General features: G+C 34.9%; 1 protein-coding gene across 1 annotated transcript in view; it reads left to right on the top strand.

The window, feature by feature from the left end:
• Positions 1-22,642, top strand: part of CDH18 (cadherin 18) — a 191,956-nt gene that overhangs the window by 122,306 nt on the left and 47,008 nt on the right. Inside the window, 2 exon segments of the mRNA XM_072851356.1 lie at positions 12,716-12,903; positions 18,997-19,250. Coding sequence (XP_072707457.1) covers positions 12,716-12,903; positions 18,997-19,250 — 442 coding nt within the window.

Below are 22,642 nucleotides of genomic sequence, written 5' to 3'. Positions count from 1 at the left end.
AGATTTCTTTCAGTTAAACACTGAGTAAGAGTGAGATGGGTGACAAAGGAATACTCTTGTCATATGTGAGTTATTCTCCAGTCCTTTTTGAATGTATATTTCAATAACAGTGTGATTTTGATCCCATAAGTGAATTACATTGTTCCCATGGTAGACAACAACAAAAGGTAACACATTAAAAGATTGAATCCAGCATGCCTTTGGCTGCTTCCACACACATCTATCAATTTATTTCTTCTGTTTCTTCCTCTATACCCATGTGAACTTTTAAGATCACTTTTTACATTACAGCTGGTTAAAACCTAAGTTGTTTCTCACTGTTGTTGAGCTACGGTGGAGTCTGCCTTTATCCTAGTTAAAGGAATTGTCAATGTTGATGTCAAACTGAATGTTCTCACATGCATATATGAAAAGTTTATGCTAGAGTACTCTTAGAATATCTTAATATGGCCACTAATAGGAAGTTCATTTCTATCCAACTCATTGGGTGCACATTGATCTGACACAGCAGCTGGAGTCTTGCAGCAATTCTGAATTCAGTTGACAATTTATTTAAAAGTCTTCTGGAATGGAATTGCATAGCTAAACCTGCTTTCCTTTGCAGATTGGCTCACGGCCAATAAGAATATTGTAATCAGGACTCAGACATTGCATGAGCCCTTGTAGAACATAATGGACTGGTAGCTATAGGTACCATCGGGAAATGCATTAAGCTGTTTGAATGAGAAGATTTATAAACAATAATAGAGATCACAAAGCTCCAGGGAAGAACAAAGCTCCCTGGCAATACACATTATGTAAAATCTGGTCAAGCAGTAAGAAGGCTCATTAAAAGTGTTGTAGAAATGAATATTTTTTCTGTGCCTCCCAAACACATAAAAACATAAAGGCTTTGAAACACAGCCTTAAATAAAGTATGTTTGGTTTTATGTTCCACAGAACTGTCATTGCATTCATCACACTATTTAATACTTCCTAACTATTGGAAAGGCAAAAGGTAAGGCATATCTTTGAACAAATATAACATCTAAAATAGTTAAAGTAGAAAAAATGTCCCAAGTTTCTTGCAAACTCAGAGACAAATGGATCCCTACATATCAGGTTTCAGGAATTGGCCTCTTTTATTTTGAATGGAAGGTTTTGGATATTAAACTGACTGGCAGGCAGAACTGTACGTTGGCACATATATTTCTTTATCTGTATTAATATTTTTTTCAGAACTGGAAGAAATATAAAATGTTCAGGTTATATTCTATACATTTTAAAGGATTCTAATAATTGCAAAAAGTAACATTGAAAACTACAAAACATCATTTCACATTTAATGAAAACTCATTATTTAGCAAAGCAAAATAAAAAAATGTATTTTAACATTTATCATTTTTAACTGAAAATATTAGTCCTAGAACAAGTCTTGTAGAGTACAAACATTTGCTTTATCTTTCCTTACACCTATACCTATACCACAGTTATGACTGTAACATTGCTTTTTTAATCCTTTTCAACAAGTATAATTTAAAACCCTTGCAAAAGAACGGTAACTATATGTTAGTAATACAGAATAAAAGTATAGACAATCTAAAATCAGGCCATCTTAGCATCATTAACTATTACAATAATACATGAGTATTGAACGAATAGAAATAACTTCATTGTTTATTTTTCTTCTCTTTTGTTTGTATACCATGATTTTCAGTTAAATTTCTCTTCAATTTCCTTATTAGACGGAATGCTAAATGAGACTTACTGAGGCTTGTCACATTCAGAATTGAATTCAAGGGAAGTGCTAACCAAAACTGCATATATCAAGTGTATAACCCTTGGGACAGGCTGAGCCTCAGCTAAACTGCAGACTTTCTTTTGGTTAGTTTCCTTTTCTCCGTTACCATACTTGTGAGTTTTGAATCTGACTCTAACTGTATGAGTACTTTACTTGAGAACATGCTGGGAAGCACATCTGATTGATGCTTTTATTATTTGTTTTGTTTAGAAATGTGCTTTATTGTATATATTTAAAAGATTGTACCTTTCTGGCTTTGGTAGATCAGTGTTCATTAGAGATGCATATGGAGTAAGGTATGCAGGATTTGTCCCCCTTAAAGAAACACTTTAAAAATCTATTTAAAATTTAGAAATAGAGGTTGTAAATATATCTGCTTAAATGAATTTACTGGGGTTTTTTTCTGTACTCACTCTAAATATAGCTGACTTTCTTACAAAGAAATTGCTAACAGAAGAGCTACAGTTTTCCAAAATATCAAAAAGTCTAGGAGGAAGAATATGAAACGTGCATAATTTTATCAGTCTGATGGTTGCAGTTCTGAAATACAAGGTAATAGTAATCTCTGGAATAGGAAACATAGCTGAAAAATTCTGCTTGCAAAATACAGTAGTATATCTCAGGAGTACGCAAGGTGTTGTGAATTCAGCAGGAGAATAACCTGAAACCTCAAATACATTTTGCTTATCAATTACTTCAGTGCATCTTGTACAATACTGATTTCCTTTTCTTCATCACCACAAATTTCCTTTCTTTCGAGAGTCCAGTTATAAATGAACTATCTATTTAATGTAACCTGACAGACAATGCTCTGCATGGGAAGATTTTTTCTTTTCAATAATCAGCATCTCTCAGTTCTTGTTAGTTTTACCACTGATGGATCCACTTTGTGATGGCTGAGGGCCCTAATTTCATAGTCACAAATTTATTTCAGTAATCTGATAGAAAATGTTCCATCTACTGATGACACTGTTATCAGCCTTGAGTTACATCAGAATTTTCTGTATAGTTTTCTTTCATTAATTCTCTCTGGTCTTGTTTAGGATGAATAGATTGTACATGTTTTGCTTTGTTTAGGATGAATACATTCTGATTGCATCAAGATCATCACACTAGGCAGATGCTTTCACTGACATGTTTTGTACATCGAGTGCTAATGATTACTCTCTGGACAGTGTGTAGGAGATCTTTAGTTATTGTGTGTGGAGTCTAATTTTACAAGAAAATTATTTCCCTGATACCCCATTTGTATATTTTGTTGTTTGATACATATAGCTCAGTTCTTTAGCATAAAGCAGAATTTAAATACAAGTCATGGCTTAAAACATTTTTTGTAAAGCTTGGTTTTTGAGGCTTGGTTGTTTCATGGCAGTATATAGACATAATGTGAAATTATGTATATGCATAATTAGTTTGGCCTCACTTTTTAGAGTGTCATTGTATGAAAAGTACACAGCCATGTTTAAATAGGAAAGTTGTATGAAGATATTCCAGTTACTTCTGAAAAAGTAAGCTCACATCCCAGAAGCAGACATTAACTCTGTTCTGTGCTAGTAAGGTGTCTACTATCCGGCCTCGATAATATAACTAATTAGCTAATTAAGTGCAAAGCTATCTGCTGTTCATTTTCTTTTGGAATTTATACTCCAATATGGTCCTTTCCGTATCCCCAGTCCCACATAGTATATCCAGTTCCTGTGATCCCCATACTTAACTGTCAGCATCCTCTCACTCCCCACTGCCATGCACTGTGGCGCTGTCCTGTCCTCCTGTGGTGACTAGTCCAAAGCTTTCAGCCTGCTGATTGACCACTTGACTGCTGCCAAATGAGATGAGTAAAGCAGAATTTTCTCTGATTTTCTTTTAGCAGGTCTCTCTCCTCTATTCAACCAGTAATTGTTAAGAGGCTTGTGGAATCATAATGTCTTTGAGGCCTCTGCCCTTTTGTTAGATTTGCCTGAAATTGGATGGGGGTTAAAAGTTACTGGAGACTATTGTATTAAAATGATTACAGAAGTTGTGTGTCCTCAGGAAACTCAGATTTAAAGCAAAGCAAGAAAAGGACTTGATAACTGGTTTGGCTTAAGATTGCTGACATCTGATCAACTGCACCTTTGTAAATTAGATTTTTTTCATAACTAGTAATCTAGTTTCCTGTTTATTGTGTCATTTATGTGATGATGATGAGTCCAGCAATGATCCAGTATCCATGGAGTATTAGGAAGCATTTCATTCCAGAAATTGTTCTACGTTTAAATGTTGCTTATTTAATAAGATCTTTTTTTCATTATAATTAGAGGAATGCCTTTTTCATACTTCACACTACAACACTTACTATCTTTGTGACTATTCCCAATAGCTACTAGCTATAATATGCTAAAGATAAAATGTATTGCAATTGAATAGTCCCAAGTATCAGTTATTGCTGAAGAGATGCTTAGGTAAGAACTTACTTTTAGTAAGAACTTAAATGAGGCTAGAGGGACATGTAGAAAGTTGATTTAAAGCCAGGTTTGCACAGAACCCTAATATTTTGTTCTTCAGAAGATATATTCCTGCATATAACTTTATTATCTTTCTTCAAAAGTTAAGTAACCATCCTGGAAATTTAATTTTATTCTCATTTTTCTCATTCCTGTGTTCCACAGATAAGATTTTTGTACTACCATATTCATTGGTTTTTTCGGCAGGTGGTTCACAATTTAGGATATGCTTTTCTAGAATTATAGTTTACATATTACCAACAATTTTTATCATATATGTGTTCCAGGAAGTTTAAAGAAATATAGATTATAATCATATTATTTGATTATTTTTTCCATCTGTAAGATTTAGGGGAGATCATTCTTCCTTCCTAGCAGTTAGACAAAGTAGGCTTCAGAAACAGCTCTTTGTGTAAATAGTAGACATGATGACAGTGATGTGCATGTTCAATCTATTGAAAGACAATTATTAATATCTCATTAAAAGATAAAATGAGTAACATATATGCACATGCCAGGGGAAATGCCAGGAAGTTATATATTTCTAGGTGATAAGGAAATATAGCAGCCTATATTAATATATTTTATGTCCAAACCAGGTATTACTTAAAAATTAAATGTAGCTTCTTTTTAGTACTGTTGTGAAATTGAGTTGACATAATGAGACTTAAAGGGTGGACTCTCATGAGAAAATGTAAGGGCCATTCAAAGAGAATTCCTTTTGCTGTGCTCTTAAAACACCTCTGGTTAATACTGAGAGTTTTCTGCAAAACTGAATTCTTGCCCAACATGCTAATCTCAGCTAACCTGAGTCATAAAGATTAATCCAGAACATTTTAGTATATTATTAGGAAATCTTAAATAACAGGGAAACTTTGATATAAAAAGGACATAGAAATAATTACTTGTAACCTAGAAATTCTAGGTGTTAGTGCTGATCAGATGTAAACAGTATTTCAGCGTAGACTTTTAAAATTATAATGGTATCTACATAAATCAGGTTGTAGTTATTTGTGTAAGGAAAGAAAGGTAGCAAGATTTTCTTTTGTTAAGAATGTTGTTAGGACTGTGTTTAAGGTTGCTGTAAAAATCTGGCAAAGCATTTCATAGGGTGTATATGTTTCAGAAGCTCTATTATTCGTTAAAGAAAACAGCTATTAAAATTGGTTATAGTACATATTCACCTAATAGTCACACGGCATAATTCTGTTGCTAACGAGTATTTTGCTTCTCTCATATTCTTAAGGATGGAGAATTTATTAAATTAATTGTGTTTATAAAGTGTGCACTCAGGTTCCAAAGTGAGTGACCAGTGAGTGACGTTTCCTTTGTGAGCACGGTTGGTATTCAGTATACTGATTTTCTGCCTGTACAGAGAATCATCACAAGTAATTCTCCAAGCCCCCTGACCTTAATTGTTCTTTGTTTAGAAGTGGCTAACGTGTCACATCAGAAACTGAATGTGGGGCAGGTAAATATGAGCTACCAAGCTTCCATTTCTGTCAATTTTCAGAACGTGAGTTTCCTTCTGACTGTGACAGCCAGGAGCACATGTAAAGGGGAAAAATACTATTATATGCTTGTATTACTTGGTGAAGGTGTATGACTTGAATGTGTCAGGCCAAGAGACAACAGCTGTTAGTCTACATAAGAGAATTATGGTGGTTTTTTGATTCTCCAGAAGAAGTATTTAGAATCACCTGCCTAGCAAGGCTGCTGCACAAGGACAACGGGCTGTTTAAAAAGCAGCTAGCATCAACAATGTCCTGAGGAAACAGAGTGGTAAAAGGGACAAGCCTCAGTGATCTGAGTGACTTTCTAAAATTTCTCTTATGTTGTATCTTTCTAACATGCTAGAATCAATGGTATGCTTAAAGAGATGGACATGTGAGATGAGGAATACATTACTTAAGAGATGATGGTGTTCATTAAGTGCCAAAGAGAGTTAAGAGATAAGAAATAAAGTATATCTATCTTTGAGTGCATGCTTCCATTGACTGGAAAATATTGTGTAAAGTGATTTGTTTAATTGTCTTCTTATTCTATTTGTTTGTGAGAAGATTGATATGTTCTCATATTTGCACAATATTTGAAGTTAAAGCTACAAAATTATTTCATTTATCACTGAAACCTGAAGTAAGTTGTTTAATGGCATTTGATCGCATAGGAAGTCTCATTATATTCTGTTTCCTGAGCAGAATAAGTGTTATTCCCATAATCAGTTTTTTACTGTAAAAATTAAAGGAAGTAAATGTAAAATTTTTTAAGAGTGTTTAAGTATCTGATTTAAAAACTCTCCTTTAACAAGAATTCACGACAATAAAATTTGATCACAGAATTGTTTACGGAATTCAAATATAAGGAGAAGCTGGGAGGGGAAAAAACATATTTATGTCGAAGTCTGACAAAATATTTGTAGAAAATATATGTTCTGTATACCGAGCTTTAATGCCAGCTATGTGCATCAACATTACTCCTAACAGTAGGATGGAGCCTAGCAGTGTTTTTTATTTCACTTAATTGGGTATTGTCTATGAGGATTTCTATGTACAAGGTAGATTATTCATTAAATATATCATACATATCAAAATAATTTTGAAATATTCCAGATAGATAGAAAAAAAAGGGTTTTTTTCTATAAGTGTTCTGAATGAGGCAGTAATGGTTTTGGGAATTAGGGGGGTTGTTTGTTTGTTTTGTTTGTTTACTGACTGGAGAATTGGGAGCAGGACCACTCCATTTTAAGGGTTGTTCTTCAAAACTGCCTTCATTTTCATGTCCTTTATGAAGCTAAACCCCAATGGGAGCACAATCCTAGCTGTGCTAATGCCAGGGAAAAACAAACAAACAAACAGCAAGAACAAACACAGTCCAAATGTGTTTGGAGTCAGCATATCCCTTTTACAGGTGTTGCTATTGCTCTCTGCTGACCCAAGCTGCCTGATGGAGCCATGGTCCCCCTATAAATGGCATAGAATATGCTCAACACAGCACAGCTCTAGAGACTGCTACAGATCATGCCCAACCAATAAGTTGCTCATTAGTGATGATTATGGAGTGTATATGTTGTTTTTCCCACACCATTTGCACAGAAAATGTGTATTTGGATATTCAATACCTACAGGAAAGTATTGAATCTGAAAATCCAGGAAACCCAGTTTTCTTTTTGTTTCTGCTTTTACCCATGAGTGGCATAAACTTCATACTTTTTACAAGAAGTCAGAATACTTTTGATCTCTGAGAATTAGAATGTTCTCAGGTACTTTTAGTTACTGTCTGGAAAGGCAAACTTGCATAGAACATAAATTAAACTCATCACTGATTATAATCTTAATCACAAACATAACTCCTGTTTTGTGTTGAGATGTAAAAAGCAGGGGCATGGGGATGCACAAGTCTTCTTCCAGCCAAAGGAGTCTATTGCATCTAAGAAGAACGTTTTTCTTCTAAATTGACCCAGGAGTGTTATGTTCTCCAGAGTTTCAAGGCAAGCAAAATGTCTGAGTTTTGAAGATTGTTTTATTGTCATATTTGCAAATAAGAAATAACTTCACTTACACTTCAAATATTTTTAGAAAGTGCAAAAGCATTGGTTTTTTTGGCAGAGAAGAAGAATAAACCAAACACACATCTTAAAAATTTCTTCCTTAGTTTAGCTGTATGAAAAGGATGTTGTCATCAAAAAGAATTTTCAGAACAAAGACAGTAGATATAAAATTGAGTGAGATTCTGAAATCATAAAAGTTACTGTATTCATAATGATGTTGGATTAAAATTGGTTTTATTATATTAAAAATAAGCACTGTAAAGAAAGATGTAGCAAATGTCCAAGACATAGTGTAAGAAATGGACTTCTAAAAAACTGCACTCTCAAAAGAGAAATCCAGAATAATCTATTAGATGTAATGAGAATAAGCAGCTCTGTGAATGAAGAATAACTCTGTAGTAGAAAGCCACCAAGCAAGATTGAGCACAGTCCACAGTTGGAGCTGCACTTTAATTTTATCAAAGATAGCTGGCAGTAAAACGTGAGACATAACTTCATGAATGCCAGGAATGTAGATTCACGTGGGACCTCCAAAAGGTCCCAAACCCCTGCTTAAAACAGATTCAGTTAGATCAAGTTGCTAAAGGCCTTGTCTAGTCAAGTTTTGAAGGTCCTTTTCACGTCCTGTTCTGCAAAGCTGCTTTACAGGCAGTTGGCCCTGAGTGTGTACTGGTGAATGGCATTATTCTTCCCCCAGTGCCGTCATTGAATGTCATGAGGTTCCTGTCAGCCCATTTCTCCGGCCTCTCCAGGTCCCTTTGGAGAGCAGCCCTGCCCTCCAGCATGCTGACCACTTTTTCCCAAGTTGGTGTTGTCCACTGGCTTGCTGCAAGTACATGCAACCCATCATTCAGGTCATTAATTAAGACATTAAATAGTTTTGGCCACAGTTTTGATTCCTGAACAACTACTGTTAATTGGCTGCCAGTTGAATTTTGTGCTCATAATCATCAGACTTTGAGCCTGGCTCACTGTCCATTTGTTTTCCATATCTTATCAATTTGGCTCATGACTGAGTATTTAGCTAGTTGTAGGTTCAAGCAAACTTTCTTCACATAGCACTTCGATATACATTTAGGATATGGTGGTATTTTATGTTAAGGCAATCAGTTGCTGTGGTTATCAGTTTGCTAGTAGATAGACAAAGGCATCAGTGTACAAGCTGTGCTGTATGAATGAATGCATCTGTTGGTTCATCACAAAGTAGTATTTACCCTCATGTTACTAAAACTATACCTTGGATAAACAAATAACAAAGCAGGCCAAATATTTACTTATTTATTTGTTAGTTCAGTATTATGCCTCTCCTCCCTTCCTTTGTTAAGTAAAGTAATTCCTAGTGTTCAAGAGGACATTATAACCTAGAAAAGTCAAAATTATCAACAAAATAGATCAATGAATAAATTAAAGTGAATAACATACTTGTTGAATTGCATTAAATACTGTCATACTTCTTTTTTGGAGAGATTCAGAGAGAGAAATTGCTTTTCTGAGAGTAAAACACAGCATTATAGGTTGCCTGTAGGCTAATTGAAATGAGAAGTAAATTGTTCTACAGATCAATAAATTGTTTCTGTACTATGACAGATAAGCCATATAGTTTATTGAAAGAAAGATGAAGATCACCTATATGTATTTGAACAATGTTTCAATTAGCATAGATTAAAGTCCTGCAAAGTGGTATGACTATCCTATACAGTACCTAACTGGAAAAGAGTACTAATTTACTCATTTCGTGAGCTAAGTGAATGCATCTGAGTGAACGTTAACATAAGAATTGAGAAACAAATCAACCTCTACAGAGTCTTCATCCATAAGCCACCGGGCAACTCCTCTAGAACAATTTAGAGCATCCCCAAGACTGTTTGAAATTTCTGCTTTACAACAGCTCCTGGAAGGCTGCGATGCTGGGAGCATAGGAACAATCTGTTCAACTTGGGCAGATTTGGTGAACCAGTTTTGATACAGGCTGGTACCTCATCCTCAGGGCTCCTAACTTACCAGCCAATTTTTAGAGGGTTGAGACAGACTCATAGCTTACAATAAAGAATGATAAATTCACAGTGTACGCATCCTACATTATTTTTAATGTCCTGTCAAAATTTATTCAATGCCCAAGTCTACTTTCCAGTAATAAAGTTTACAACAATTTAGTGTTTAGTAAGAACATTTCCAATTTCCACTGCTAGTCTAAATAATTGTCTATAAGATATTTTATCTAACCTTCATGTTGCTGAATTTTCTCCTCTTAGGTGTTTGTTGTTTTTAGATAGTATTGTTTGTAATTATCTATTTGGCTCATGTCTGTGTGAGACATCTTCAGGTTGTCTCTGTGAAGCAGTCATTAAATACTCATTGGGAGACATTTCTGACCTTATGATCTAAGAGTTTTTATTTTTTAACAGTTTTCTTTTCATTCCATCCATTTTTTTGAAACATTCCAGTTCTACAAATACTGACAGATAATTAATGAGTGATTTCAAATATTTGTTTTGCTTGAAGTTTTAGTATCTCAGAACGTTTGAAGCTGGTATCAGTAAAATGATTTTCTGAAACAGATGGCTAACACTTGGGGTGTGATTATAAAGCAGAGTCTAGTGTCATGTGGATATATTTGAACTAGCTTGACTATTTGGAAGTGTCTAATTAGTTCACCCTATCATATGGGTTATAACACTTCCAGTTCCTGAAGTGGCTTGATTATGTAACATATTCTTTATGACCTCTACATAACATATTCTTTATGCCCTCAACCTTTTCCTTTCTGGAATGCATTAGTCAGAGCAAAAGTGTCAAAAGGCCACATTTCACATTTATTTTAACAATAAGTACATTCCAAAATTAATCTCATCCCATCACTATAATTTTATGTATGAAATAAAGCAACCAGCAATATGAAAGTGTCAGTTGACATCATAAGTAAGCATGAAGCATTGCAAAAGAATGCATGGCAGAGCATTTATTTGGAAATTTGTGAAGATGGCTTTTTTATGCATATCAAAGAATTGTATCAATGAATTAACTATGTGTTTTAATCGAATCAACTACTAAGCAATTTTAATGTTACATGAGTGTTGGTATTTTCTTTTTTACATGGTAAATTATATTTTTTCTCTTGTTCTACTGGACATTTCTTGTTTCCCTTGAGTTTTCCTTAATGCATGGTAACTTATTTTTTGTTTTCCTAGGAAAGCTCTCTTTCCTTTTGGACTAACAAAGTTTAGTGCACTCGTCCATCCTTCTCACACTACTATTTGTTTGTTAGTATCATGGGCTAGTATTACAAAAACAATTCAAGACTATAAGTAGGTTTAGGAACCATTGTGCAGGGAATAAGACAAATTTATAATAAAATCTTCTATTTTCTAACAGGTGTCTAGAGTTAGTTAGTTGTATTTTAGTGAAAACATCCATTCCCTCTGCAATTGCAACTTTTGTAGATTCATAATTTCTTCAGTCCATCCAACAAATAGTGTTTTTCTGCCATAATGCAGGTTTAATCTCTGAATTCAATTTAAATTTTGCCTTTCTTTTTCTGTTTCTGTTTTCTGCCTTTCTGTTTTCTGTTCTGTAGGTGCCCTCTACATGTTTATCGAAGGCACCTCTGCAGTCATGCTAGCTGGTTTAAACTCAGCAAACTGTAACAACATGTTAGCTTTGATATGTAGTATCTTCTGATCCACTGTCTTGCACCTCAGTGTTGCACTATTGCATTCACTATTGCAGAATGCCTAAGAAGAATATAGAAAAAACTCTATAGAGTAATAACAGAAGTTGTTATTTTGCTCTCTTTACTGTGTTGGTGGTTGACCTGTGATGTAAACTGTGCAGGCTGTTGGGGAAGGATTTGAATGGGTGGTTGTTTAGGGGGAGGTGGTATGTGCACACCTTCTATTGAATGTGTATTCTCCTTTTCAGTGCTGGTAGATTTCAGCATCCCTGCTGTGTTAGAACACTAGCATTATTGGAAAAAATTTCTTTGAGCTGTCTTTCTGGCCTAGTTTCAGATGGAAATTGAGGTTTATCTAATCACCTTGTGTCTGTTTGCCACTTTTTTCTCCTTGTGGCATCTTCCTGTCCCCTAGGTAACTTTGTACCTGTTAGGAGATTTAATCCAAAAGGATAGAGACAGTTAAGAAAATTATTTAAAAAAAAAATATTCCATTTTCTCATGATTAACCTAACAGGTTAAAAAAACACTGAAAAGAGGTCATAGTTGTTATGGATGCTTTTTATGGGCGCAATTGTGTAATACTTTTATGTACCCATTATGTTAATTTTCCTTTACCGTGAATACCAATTAAAATTTGTGTGCAAAGGGTTTTGTGCTGCAACAAAAACACTACAAAGTCGTAATAGTAAAACATTAAGTTTTATTACATTTTTGTGTAGAAAAAAATATATGTTGATTCAATGTTGCAAAATATGTGTTGATTCAATGTTGCAAAATGTTGATGCAATGTTGCAAAACTGATCAGGTTTCAGAAAAACAAATTATAAACATAACACAAAAATTTTCCAGTTCAAAAATACTCATTTGATGGTAAGTTGGTGGAGATAAATATATTTTGGTTATGAGAAAGATAAACTTTTAAAAATACTGGTGTGAAGGAAGCTTCAGAGTTAATTTCTGTGTTACATGATGAACAGCAAAAATAACTGTGAAAACCAAAATCCTGCATTAGGTAATTTGTATTTTGAATAGGGAATGAAGGCATCTCAAGTAAAATACAATTCCCTTTTGAATTCTTTCAGGAATCTAAATAAGTTCATAGGTTTATTTGTCAGTTTTGCTTATTAAATACTCTTCCATTTACTCAGAAGTGTATCAAGCACGTAATGGTTCTCTAATTTAGTGTGGCTAGAAAATGTCCAAGCTATTGTGGGCTTTTTTTTCCCCCTCAGAACATTATCAACTGTATGTTCCTGAATCAGCTCAAGTTGGATCAGCAGTTGGCAAAATCAAAGCAAATGATGCTGACACTGGTTCAAATGCAGACATGAAGTACACAATTATAAATGGTGATGGCTCTGGGGTGTTCTCCATATCTACTGACAAAGAAACAAGGGAAGGAATTCTTTCCCTGAAGAAGGTAAGCAATAGACTTTGCAAGTTCCCTGTGTACCATGATGAAAATATTTTACTGTGTAAACCTGTTGAACCATGAACTTCAGCAGTGTAAGCTTCTCCACATTGCTTCCTGAGATACTTTAAATCTTTGCAGAAAATGCAGGGAGAAAAGAAATTCAAGGAAATAAACAATTATTTAAATCTTCTGTGCTTTTTGAATGGTCATATCTAATATTTATAATAAACTAAATCTTACTGAATTTTTTATTAAGATAGTTTAATTTTTCTGAATGATGGTTTTCCACATTAAATTTCTTTTAAAGAAGTGAAATTTGACTGAAAGTGGTACTGTTGTCCCCAAACTGCATGAATCTTGACATATAAAGTTTATTTTTTATAATAACCCAGAGAGATGGGTTGTTATATTTAAGTAATATTTTTTTTAAAACCTTTCCAACAAAGGGAAATAATTTCTTGATTTCAGTTTTCACTTGGACTAACAGACATCAATTAGCAATTCTCATGTGGATTTGTTGTTATTGAGTCTTGTAGGCATCAATTATATCCATACAGCCTAAAAAATAAAAGTGAATTTGTATTCATATTTGGTAATATGTATTCTGGGCCTAATTAATGGTAGGAGAAATGAAAAGCAGAGAAAAAGTGGGAAAAAAGAATAAATAAAAACTATCATAAAGAATGGGGGGTTTTGCATCTCAATAAATATGTATGTATGTAAATTTTTATTTAACATCTTAAAAAAGATTTTGTAACTGAAGGAAACGTTATTTTTATAATTCATAATTATTTTAAAAAGGTTCCTATCTCCCCAATTATCTTAAAAAGCTTTAATTCAGTGTATTTTATAAAGGTTGTGTAATACCCAGCTCTTTCAGCCACATAAAAGTAAACTCTGTCTTTTTTATACCACTGAACTGATTTCCTGGTGGTCTTGATGTAGCTAATGCCATAATCTGTTATTTCTTCTTCAAAAAGAGCATTGTTCTCTGTTTAAATGTTCACCATTACTACTGTTCATTAAATACAACATTTATGCATATTGAAAACATGAATCAGAAAGGAAGAATTTGCAACAAAATGAAAGAGTCCATACACAAAAAGTGTAAAATCACATTTCTTACTGGTTTTGGCAGACAAAATAGCTTGAGATAAATTTTCACTACATTTTAGAATATGACAAAGGCATATGTTGCCTGTTCTTGTACATATACATGACAGTGATTTGAGTCATTTTCCCATCAAGACAAGAAGGGGTACATTTTGCTTAGGTAATGTTATATTTCAGTTGAGCAGAAATTCAGCACTTAAAGCTACATAAATTGGTGTAGAAAACCTGCATTCTTTCCTCAGTGAAGTTATAATATCCCCTTGTACATTACAAAAAAGTGATCTTATTTTTAAAATTTTTTTTTTTACTCAGATCTTGTATGCAGTTTAGTAAATATTTTACATACTGTGTGCTGTAATTACTTTTAATTTAGATTTGGTTTGAAACTGAATTAGTTTGATAGCCTACCCAAAACAGATAATCTCCACTAAGAACAGAATCCATTTTGTTTTGTAAATCAGATGCCAGTACCTTCTATAACAGTAGAATAGAATTATTTGTCCTCTAATAATTCTCTGAAAGAATGTGTAGTAGGCACATCAGAAAAGTCAGAATTAAATATATTATTGTGTCTGAAGATCTGAAGTCTTCCTCAAACCTTTTGAAACTGCACTTATTTGAGGTTCTGATGCAAAAATCAAATTTCTCAGCACCTCCATGCTAGGCTGTCTAACAGGCATGCAAAGTCTGTGAATGTTGGAAGGAATCTTTTCTAATCTCTTTCTGGGCTGACCCAAAACATCCGGTACTTTCATTATCTTCCCTATTGACAAGCCCTGTGGAGCCACCCTTCAGTCTCAAGAGATCCTGCCAGAAAGGGTTGATTGCAAACTTTCATGAAGGATTTCCCCTTTGCCTCATGCAATTCCTTGTTTGAGTGGGAGACTAGAGGAAACCAAAACAAAATAGCACAGTGAAAGCCATTACTCTCTGGATCCTTCAGAGAATGGCTGGTCAGCATGTTCACCCCTTGTTGTGACTTTCGGACAAGTATGCGAGAACTTTCTTGACCTCAAGTCAGCAAGTATCATTCAGGCTTCCCAGAAAAAACAAGCCCATGTCTCTTCCATTTTGTATAATGAGACTGGAAATTTTCAGGAAGCAGCTATTTACTTCTCATAAAATTCCGCTGTTCCTTTTGGGAGTCTGATATTAGAAACACAAACTGCAGTATAACAAACAGCAGTATTTTCCAGTTAGCCCTGTAACTGGTCACTTGAGCTACATTTAGTATTTTCAGTTTTGCATGAAAATCAGCATAACCAATGAATACATACTGAAGATATGTTGGTAATGGTCATGGAAAGACATTATGCTTTGGGAAAATAAGAAACATGAACAAAAATTCTGTTTAGGTCCATCTGAAATTTAAATGTTTTGGTTTCTTTCCAGGAAAGAGTTAATGATCTTCAGTGTTCGGACAATTTCAAGTAAATCTAGAAATGATCATCTAGATTAATAGAGAGGCAGGATAGTGCTGCCTCTCTTACCTTTTAGCTACAACTAATGACTGAGGTGGGCGACCGATATTCAAGGCCTGTCTATGAGTTAAATGAGGGAGAATTTAAACTTAGGTTTTATACATTACAAGTGAATGTCTTTACAAGTAATTTATTTGAGTATTTGCTTCTCTTGGAGAGAGCAAGGGGTCAGAAAGGACAGAGCCACATCTTTCTGTTTGGCTATTTGGAGTTAAATGAGTCCTATTGTGAATCTGATGGGGTAGTTGAAATATTTCTTTTGTAAATATGAATTATTTTGCATTATCATTTTTATGCCCAAACTCTTGCTGAATTAGAATAGCTTAGGTATTTTAAGCTGAAAGTTATGATTAATAAATTATATAAAAAAAGATGGGAATAAAAACTTCCTACTGGTAAACAGCTCAGGTTACCTGAAATGATGGATGAGCCTATGAGCAAATTTCTTAGCACAGCATTACACAGGCTATAAATGGGGGCCCAATTTGTTCTTCAAATGTAAAATAAATGTCAATTTTAACACATATACAGTGTTTAAGCAGAAGTCTAGCAAAATATGGTTCTGTAGATTCAAACTGCAACCAGATTTCATTTTTTTAATATTTTGTCAAAAGTAAGAGGAAAAGTGATGTAACAACTGGACTTGCTAGTTGTTCAAAGATGTGGCATATCAGAGGGCATGCTTTGCTTGTAAATTTCTATACTTCTCCTCAGGAGAGTACAAGGAAAATTTAAAAAATTGTTACTAATTGTGACCCCTGGTAATAATAATCCTTAGTACAGTATGTGTCTTTTCTGTCTAAAATAGCTCAATGTTGAAAATAGTGTTGTTTTTTCACCTCTGTGAATCACAGTGCAGGAGAGTAAGCTCTTTTTCGCTTTGTCCCAGTTTCTGATTCTTTAATTCAGAGACGTTACGAGAAGCACCAAGAAAATGAAAGTGAAAACCTGCTTTGTCTATGGTTGAAATGTCAGCTTTTTCTGATTATCTGAATGGATTATTCTTGTATTTCTAGACAAAAAGAAGCGTTGGTATTGTCTGATTGAATAACCACACAGAAGAATGAAAACAAGACTTTAGACTTTGTGTTATTCCTTGTGTGTTTTCTGAGAGAAATTGATCTTCCTGTACAACCTAATCCAGTCATTGTCAGTATAAACTTAAGTTAATTTTCCAAAAAGGTGTCATAGTTACAATTTGCAATCCTATTGTAAACTGGTTTAACCTTAGAATATATATGCTGAAGAGCAATGCAAATTACTGTTTATTATTTCCCTGCTCATAAGAGAAATACATCATAAATTAATGAACAACATCTGAGAATTTACTGAACTTGTATTTCATTATGAATTGATTTAATTGAGTAGTATACTTAGCTCTTTTTCTTATAGTAATAGATTTATCAGGCTATGGTAAATTTCCATGCCTTTAATATTTTTATTTTTACATTCAGGAAAGGGAGACAGAGAAAGCAAAATACAAAAAAGTCTCATAGTATTAGAAGTAAGAGAGTGAATTAATTGTCCTTCAATACAAAGAGGAGAAATCAAAGAAAAATATAGCATATATAAATCTCAACCAACTATTTTTCTTATACAACATCAGTCAAATTTACTCTAGATTTTGTCTATAAAATACACACTGACATTAACAAATGTCACATGGAGTTCCTCATATTTCGTGCCTTAAGTACTACTTTTCCACTCTTTAGGGTGGTAGGAAACACCAGTTTAGCCTTGGTCGAAGTCTTGAATACTTGTACCGAGTTCTGTTCAAGTAGGCTCTCAGGTCCACACAGAACGATACTGGTCATAGTGGAATTCTGCCATGCCATAATGTCATAATAATTTAGATTCTAAAAAAAAATTCCATGTGTATGCAACTTCTTTTAGTGTTATGCCTGTGTTCTGAGACTTCGTGGTGTATATATAGAGACTATATATATATATATATACACATGTATGTACAAACTACCTGCTTTGCTCAGTATGATAATAAATATTAACCTACCTGTCCTTCTTTATAAATTGGCTGAAGCCAGAAATTTGTAACCCAGTAAGTACTGAGGTGTCTCTTATCAAGAATGAGTGCTTTTGCTCAACATAGAAGCACATTTAAAAAATAGCAATCTGAAACTTGAAATCTGTCCTATGACTGCCTCAAACTGGACTCGTATTTTTTTAAAGCCTTTTCAGTAATTATAATTGGGCTGTCTATGAAAAGGAGTCAGTTACTTTAGTGAGACTGAAGAAACAAACTTAAAATAGTTGTGGTCCTGTAAGGATGGCTTCCAGTAAAAACATTGCTTAATTCTATATCTGCTAATGGAACTTCATTATTTGCATACTTTTAAGTTAAATATCCTTTTAGTCTCCTCTACTACATAACTATCTGACAGTGGAAGAGTTGAGAGTTGAGTGTCTCATGTTTATCTTATTTCTTGCATAAGACAGTGTAATAGCATGCTAATGTAGGGTTAAAATAAATATATCAAGTCAGTAGAATTAATTCACAATAATCTGAAAACCAGCTGAACTAGGGAGATGAAATTTTCATGTGTAAATATCAAGCTAGAAATGGGACTCCTAAGAAAGAAAGTATCCATGCTGTATGATATATGAGTCAGACCCCCAGCTTCTTCCTTCCTACTAGAGAGGTAGGATTCCTAGTAGGAATCTATTGATTTAAATAAGGCAATGCTAAAGTGGCAGTGGCGCTTCTGGTGGATGGTACAGTTAGGGATGTGCCTGCTGTTGGAATGTTAGGCTCTGTAGAAGGCATATCCCCAGCTGCAGACTTTCTTCACATTTATGACAGCATAATCCATGTGCAGCACAGCAGTACGTGGTGAGACAGGCTGAAGAATTGTCTCTCTCATTGTTGCTGCTGAAGAATTGAAAAGAAAATGGTCTAGAATATAAGGAGGCACCCTTTCTGATTAGAAAAGCACACAAGGACATGTTTAGGTTATTCTTACACATTTAAGTTCCTGTCTTTTATCATAATTGAGTGTTTTCCTGCAAGAAGTTGCTTTTTTCAGTTGAGGATTTAAAAGAAGAGATGCCCAAAAGAATTTTAATATCCCTATCACTGTCTATTAAACTTTTTAATTAAAGATATGAAGTTAATTTAATTTGGGATACATCAGTCTCTACCTTTTTCAGTATTTAGCATTGACCAATAAAAATTGAAAGGTGATAAAATCCAGAGACTTTACATTATCACAGAAGAAGAATCTGAGGCTCATTCTAAACCCTGAGTTTTTCCAAAATTGGTACCTTGTCCACAATTCTGTTGTAGAGAAAACCTGAATCTATCCTGCTTCATGTATATCTTTCTACTTGCAAAGTATGGTGGTGGCTGCCAGAATAACACAGAATATTGTCCCTTTCCAGTAACATGAAGAAATATGGTTTAAGTTAAATGGAAAAGATGTAGTTAGCTTGCTAGCAGGCTAAACTGAAGCACAGAATGGCATTGATAAATCTTTTTTTCTGCCAACAGCCGCTCAACTATGAAAAAAAGAAATCATATACACTTAATATAGAAGGAGCAAATACTCATCTTGATTTCCGCTTTTCACACTTGGGACCATTCAAAGATGTAACAATGTTGAAGATCATTGTTGGCGATGTGGATGAACCTCCGCTCTTCACTATGCCTTCCTATGTCATGGAAGTTTATGAAAACGCGAAGATTGGAACAGCTGTTGGCACAGTAACGGCACAAGATCCTGACACTGCCAACAGTTTAGTGAGGTATAGTAAATCCAAATTATACGGGATTGAATTCCACCAGCTAAAGGGTTAATGAGATCTGGGATTTATGAAACTATGTCTTTTATTTTAGTAGATAAAGGGAAACATAAGTCAGAACAGTGTCATAATCAGTCTGTATGGATTAGATTTAATAACATAATCTTCAGTCTCTTGTTGGTTTGCACTAAAATTGCCATCTAGTCATGGGTCTGAGCAAAGGTCTGTGTGCTTTAGTTCCTGTAATAGCACCTCTCCAAACGGCCCACTGAACAAGGCCAGTATATGTTACCACTTTGTATAAAATGGTGCATTTCACTGACCTGCTGCCAATCAGTATCCTGCCACTAGTTGTAAATCTGTTCAGGATCATAATGCTGTTTTTCCCGTCATGCTGGTATTGTGCTAGCCCTCTGCACGCTTGCCACACTGTAGTTGTCCCAGGTGCTTGTGCAAGACAGGAACTGGTTTGGGTATGCCTTTCCTCACAGACATGCAGTATAATTTTTGCAAAATTGTGTTTGAGGAGGAAGCCATTATTTTTTAATATGCTTCAGTTTTAGTGGGGTATCAAAAGAATAGAATGAGTGTAATAATGCACCCCACTGATGTTGCTAGGGATATGTCATGTCCTCTCCAATTGTGAGGTCTAGGGCAAAGAGAAGTGTTGAGAAGAAATCACTTGCAGCATCAGATACATCCTTTGAAAACTAAATGAATATGTAACATATGAGGAAGGAAAGATTTTGATAGCCTTTTTAATGGAATTCATTCTTAAAGAAGATGTTCTCATTAAAAAGAAAAAGAAAAAGAAAAAAAAAAAAAGAAAGGAAGATTTCTGTGTTGCTACTCCAGCCAAATTCTTCTTATAATAACAGAACTGGCGTGGAAATAGGTAATGGTCTGAACTAAGAAACTGAAATCAAGTTGAAAATACCCCCACAGCAAGATTGAAAAAGCATTGATGTCAAAAATATACATATGGATGTTAATTTTACTTCTTCTAAATTTAATACCATTTGGATTTAACCTTGAACACTCTGGAATTGGGGTTTGAATTCATTACTGGTTTAGAGGAAAGTTTTCAGTTACATGTTTTCAGCTATAATAGGATTCAAAGACATTTTTTACTGGCTTAATTTGTGGGATGAGTTACTTTCTAAACTGACATGCAGTGTGAGAATTTTGTGGAACAATACATGAATGTTTGTCTTGAAGGTGGCAGTGGATTTAAAATATTTCAGAAAAAAAAATATTCGTGAAAACGTATTTGATACTATTCCTTTTTATGACATAATGGTATAGCCTTTGTAGAAATCATATGAGTATATACTTGGAAAACAGTTTTTCTTAAGCTAATTGGACATTTTTAGTCTCCTGACTGAGTTGAAATCTGCTGGGTATGTGTAATAGTCTTGGTAAGATGAAACAATTTTTGCAGAACAATGAAAGCATCAGGTTTTTATGGTTGTCTTGTGCTAATAATCTAAGATTCAAAATGTTTAATGTCAGACAACCAATATATACAGTTTCTTAGTGGCAAGTTACTGCCTTTGAAAAATTGCCACTATGGTATTTGTGTCTAAATCATAACATAAATAAGAAAATTTTGCTACAAATAACTGCCAAGTGTCTGTAGCTTTAATACTATAATGCTGCAACAACAGCTAACACAGTCAGACAGATTAGCCATCATGGTAGTTTGGGAATGGGAAGGGAAAGTGCAGATTTAACTAGTTCCTCCATAATTCAACCATCTGTGGCCCCTAAGAGTTTTGTCTAGAAAGGGGTAAGACAACTGTGGTAAAAGAGAAGTAGCAGCAGTTTGTACAAAGGCTGGGAAGGCCAGAAATAGATGTTCTGAGTGAAACAGTCAATAATGTGGAGATAGAGGGATTGGAAGGAAAGATATTTCCAAATATTTTGCTTTTTGTATTGGCCTTTTTTTTTGAAACAGGAATTTGTAACCTGTGATTGAGGCCAGAATATTAAATATCCATATTATTCAAATAACTGAGGAGAAAAATTGTCCTTACTTTTGTCTATCCTATTTTTCCCCCCATTGACATTTATTTTTGCATTGCTCCTTCTATCTCTCTCTGTTTCAATAGGGAAAAATATAAAGTGCTAGCAAAACATACTGAATTGTGAAGCTCTGAAAGGAGCCAGCCCTCAGTTACATGTTGGAGCGGTTTGGCAAAGGCAGTAGCAGCTCAGCTCCCTTGATGTATCATTATATTGCGACCAGGTCCAGTCTCTAGCCAGGCTTTATCCATCTCGGTGGAACTGACAGTGAATGTCATTTGTGAGCATGCAAGCTTTTTATTAAGATGCTGATCCTCCTAATGCCTGGGCCAACATGTTGGTGCGTGGGACCCTGAAGAGGCACCAGGCTGGATTGGTGTGCCCTCAGGTGCTCCTTGAGCCTCCTCCTGCAGGAGGAGAAAGGCTGCTCTGGGAACAGGCAACTTTAGCCCCCCTTCCCTCACCTCACTTCGCACACAAACACTGACACAGTGCAGAAGGGCTTTGTGTTGTTTCAAGATTTGGCCACAGCTTGGGAAACTATGGGTTGGAAGTGGTGCACGACCTGAGAAGTGGGCCAGGACAGCCAGGCTGAGCTACTGCTCCACAGGAGGCAGGGTCCTGCCCCATGCTCTGCTCACAGTGGCAAGCAAAGGAGTGACTCAGAGGGGGCTGTTTTTCTCAGAATTGTGCACACAGTGCATTTATGTCCTTCTGTGCTGGTTTGCAAGAACCGCCTGCTCTGTTTGTCCAAAACCCTGATAAGTCTGAAAGATAGTCTGAGGGTAATTAGATCATCTCATCTCCTTCGTTTCCACACAATTCCTAATTCATTCAAACTAAAAATAGTGATTATAAAAACAGGAAGATTCAATGTAACTTTCTTAGAAAGCACAGATCACACAGTCTCCAGGAAAGGTAGCTACAGATAGGACTTGCATAGCTGACCTGTGTGGAGTAATGGTTCCTCAGCCAAATGGCTCAGATACACCTCCAAATGCTGTAAGTCTACAGGACAAGCTATGGAGCAACAATTTGCTTAACAGTTTTTCCTAATCCACTTGTGCGTCCTTTCCAATTTATGAGGATGGTCGTTGCTGTGTGTGAGATTGATAAAGCATTAGGCACACACAGTTGCAATCATATCACTTCTTTGCTGTCCAGCTGCTAAAAGAGATACAGTGCTGTGATTTGTTCACTGCCCAATTAAGTAACAGGTTATTTTGGTGGCAGGAATGATTCTTATAACCAGAATAATGGTTAAAGGAGTAATTACAGTAATTAACAATGCTGAAGGAAAATCTTTTTAAAAAATAGTTATTTGAGCTAAACCCAAAAATAAATAACAACCTCTATTGTTATCATTAGAG

The sequence above is a fragment of the Ciconia boyciana genome, chromosome 2 (genome assembly GCF_034638445.1).
Source record: "Ciconia boyciana chromosome 2, ASM3463844v1, whole genome shotgun sequence".
Taxonomy (NCBI): domain Eukaryota; kingdom Metazoa; phylum Chordata; class Aves; order Ciconiiformes; family Ciconiidae; genus Ciconia; species Ciconia boyciana.
The sequence above is the reverse complement of the archived record's forward strand: the minus strand, read 5'-3'. Positions and strand labels throughout refer to the sequence as shown.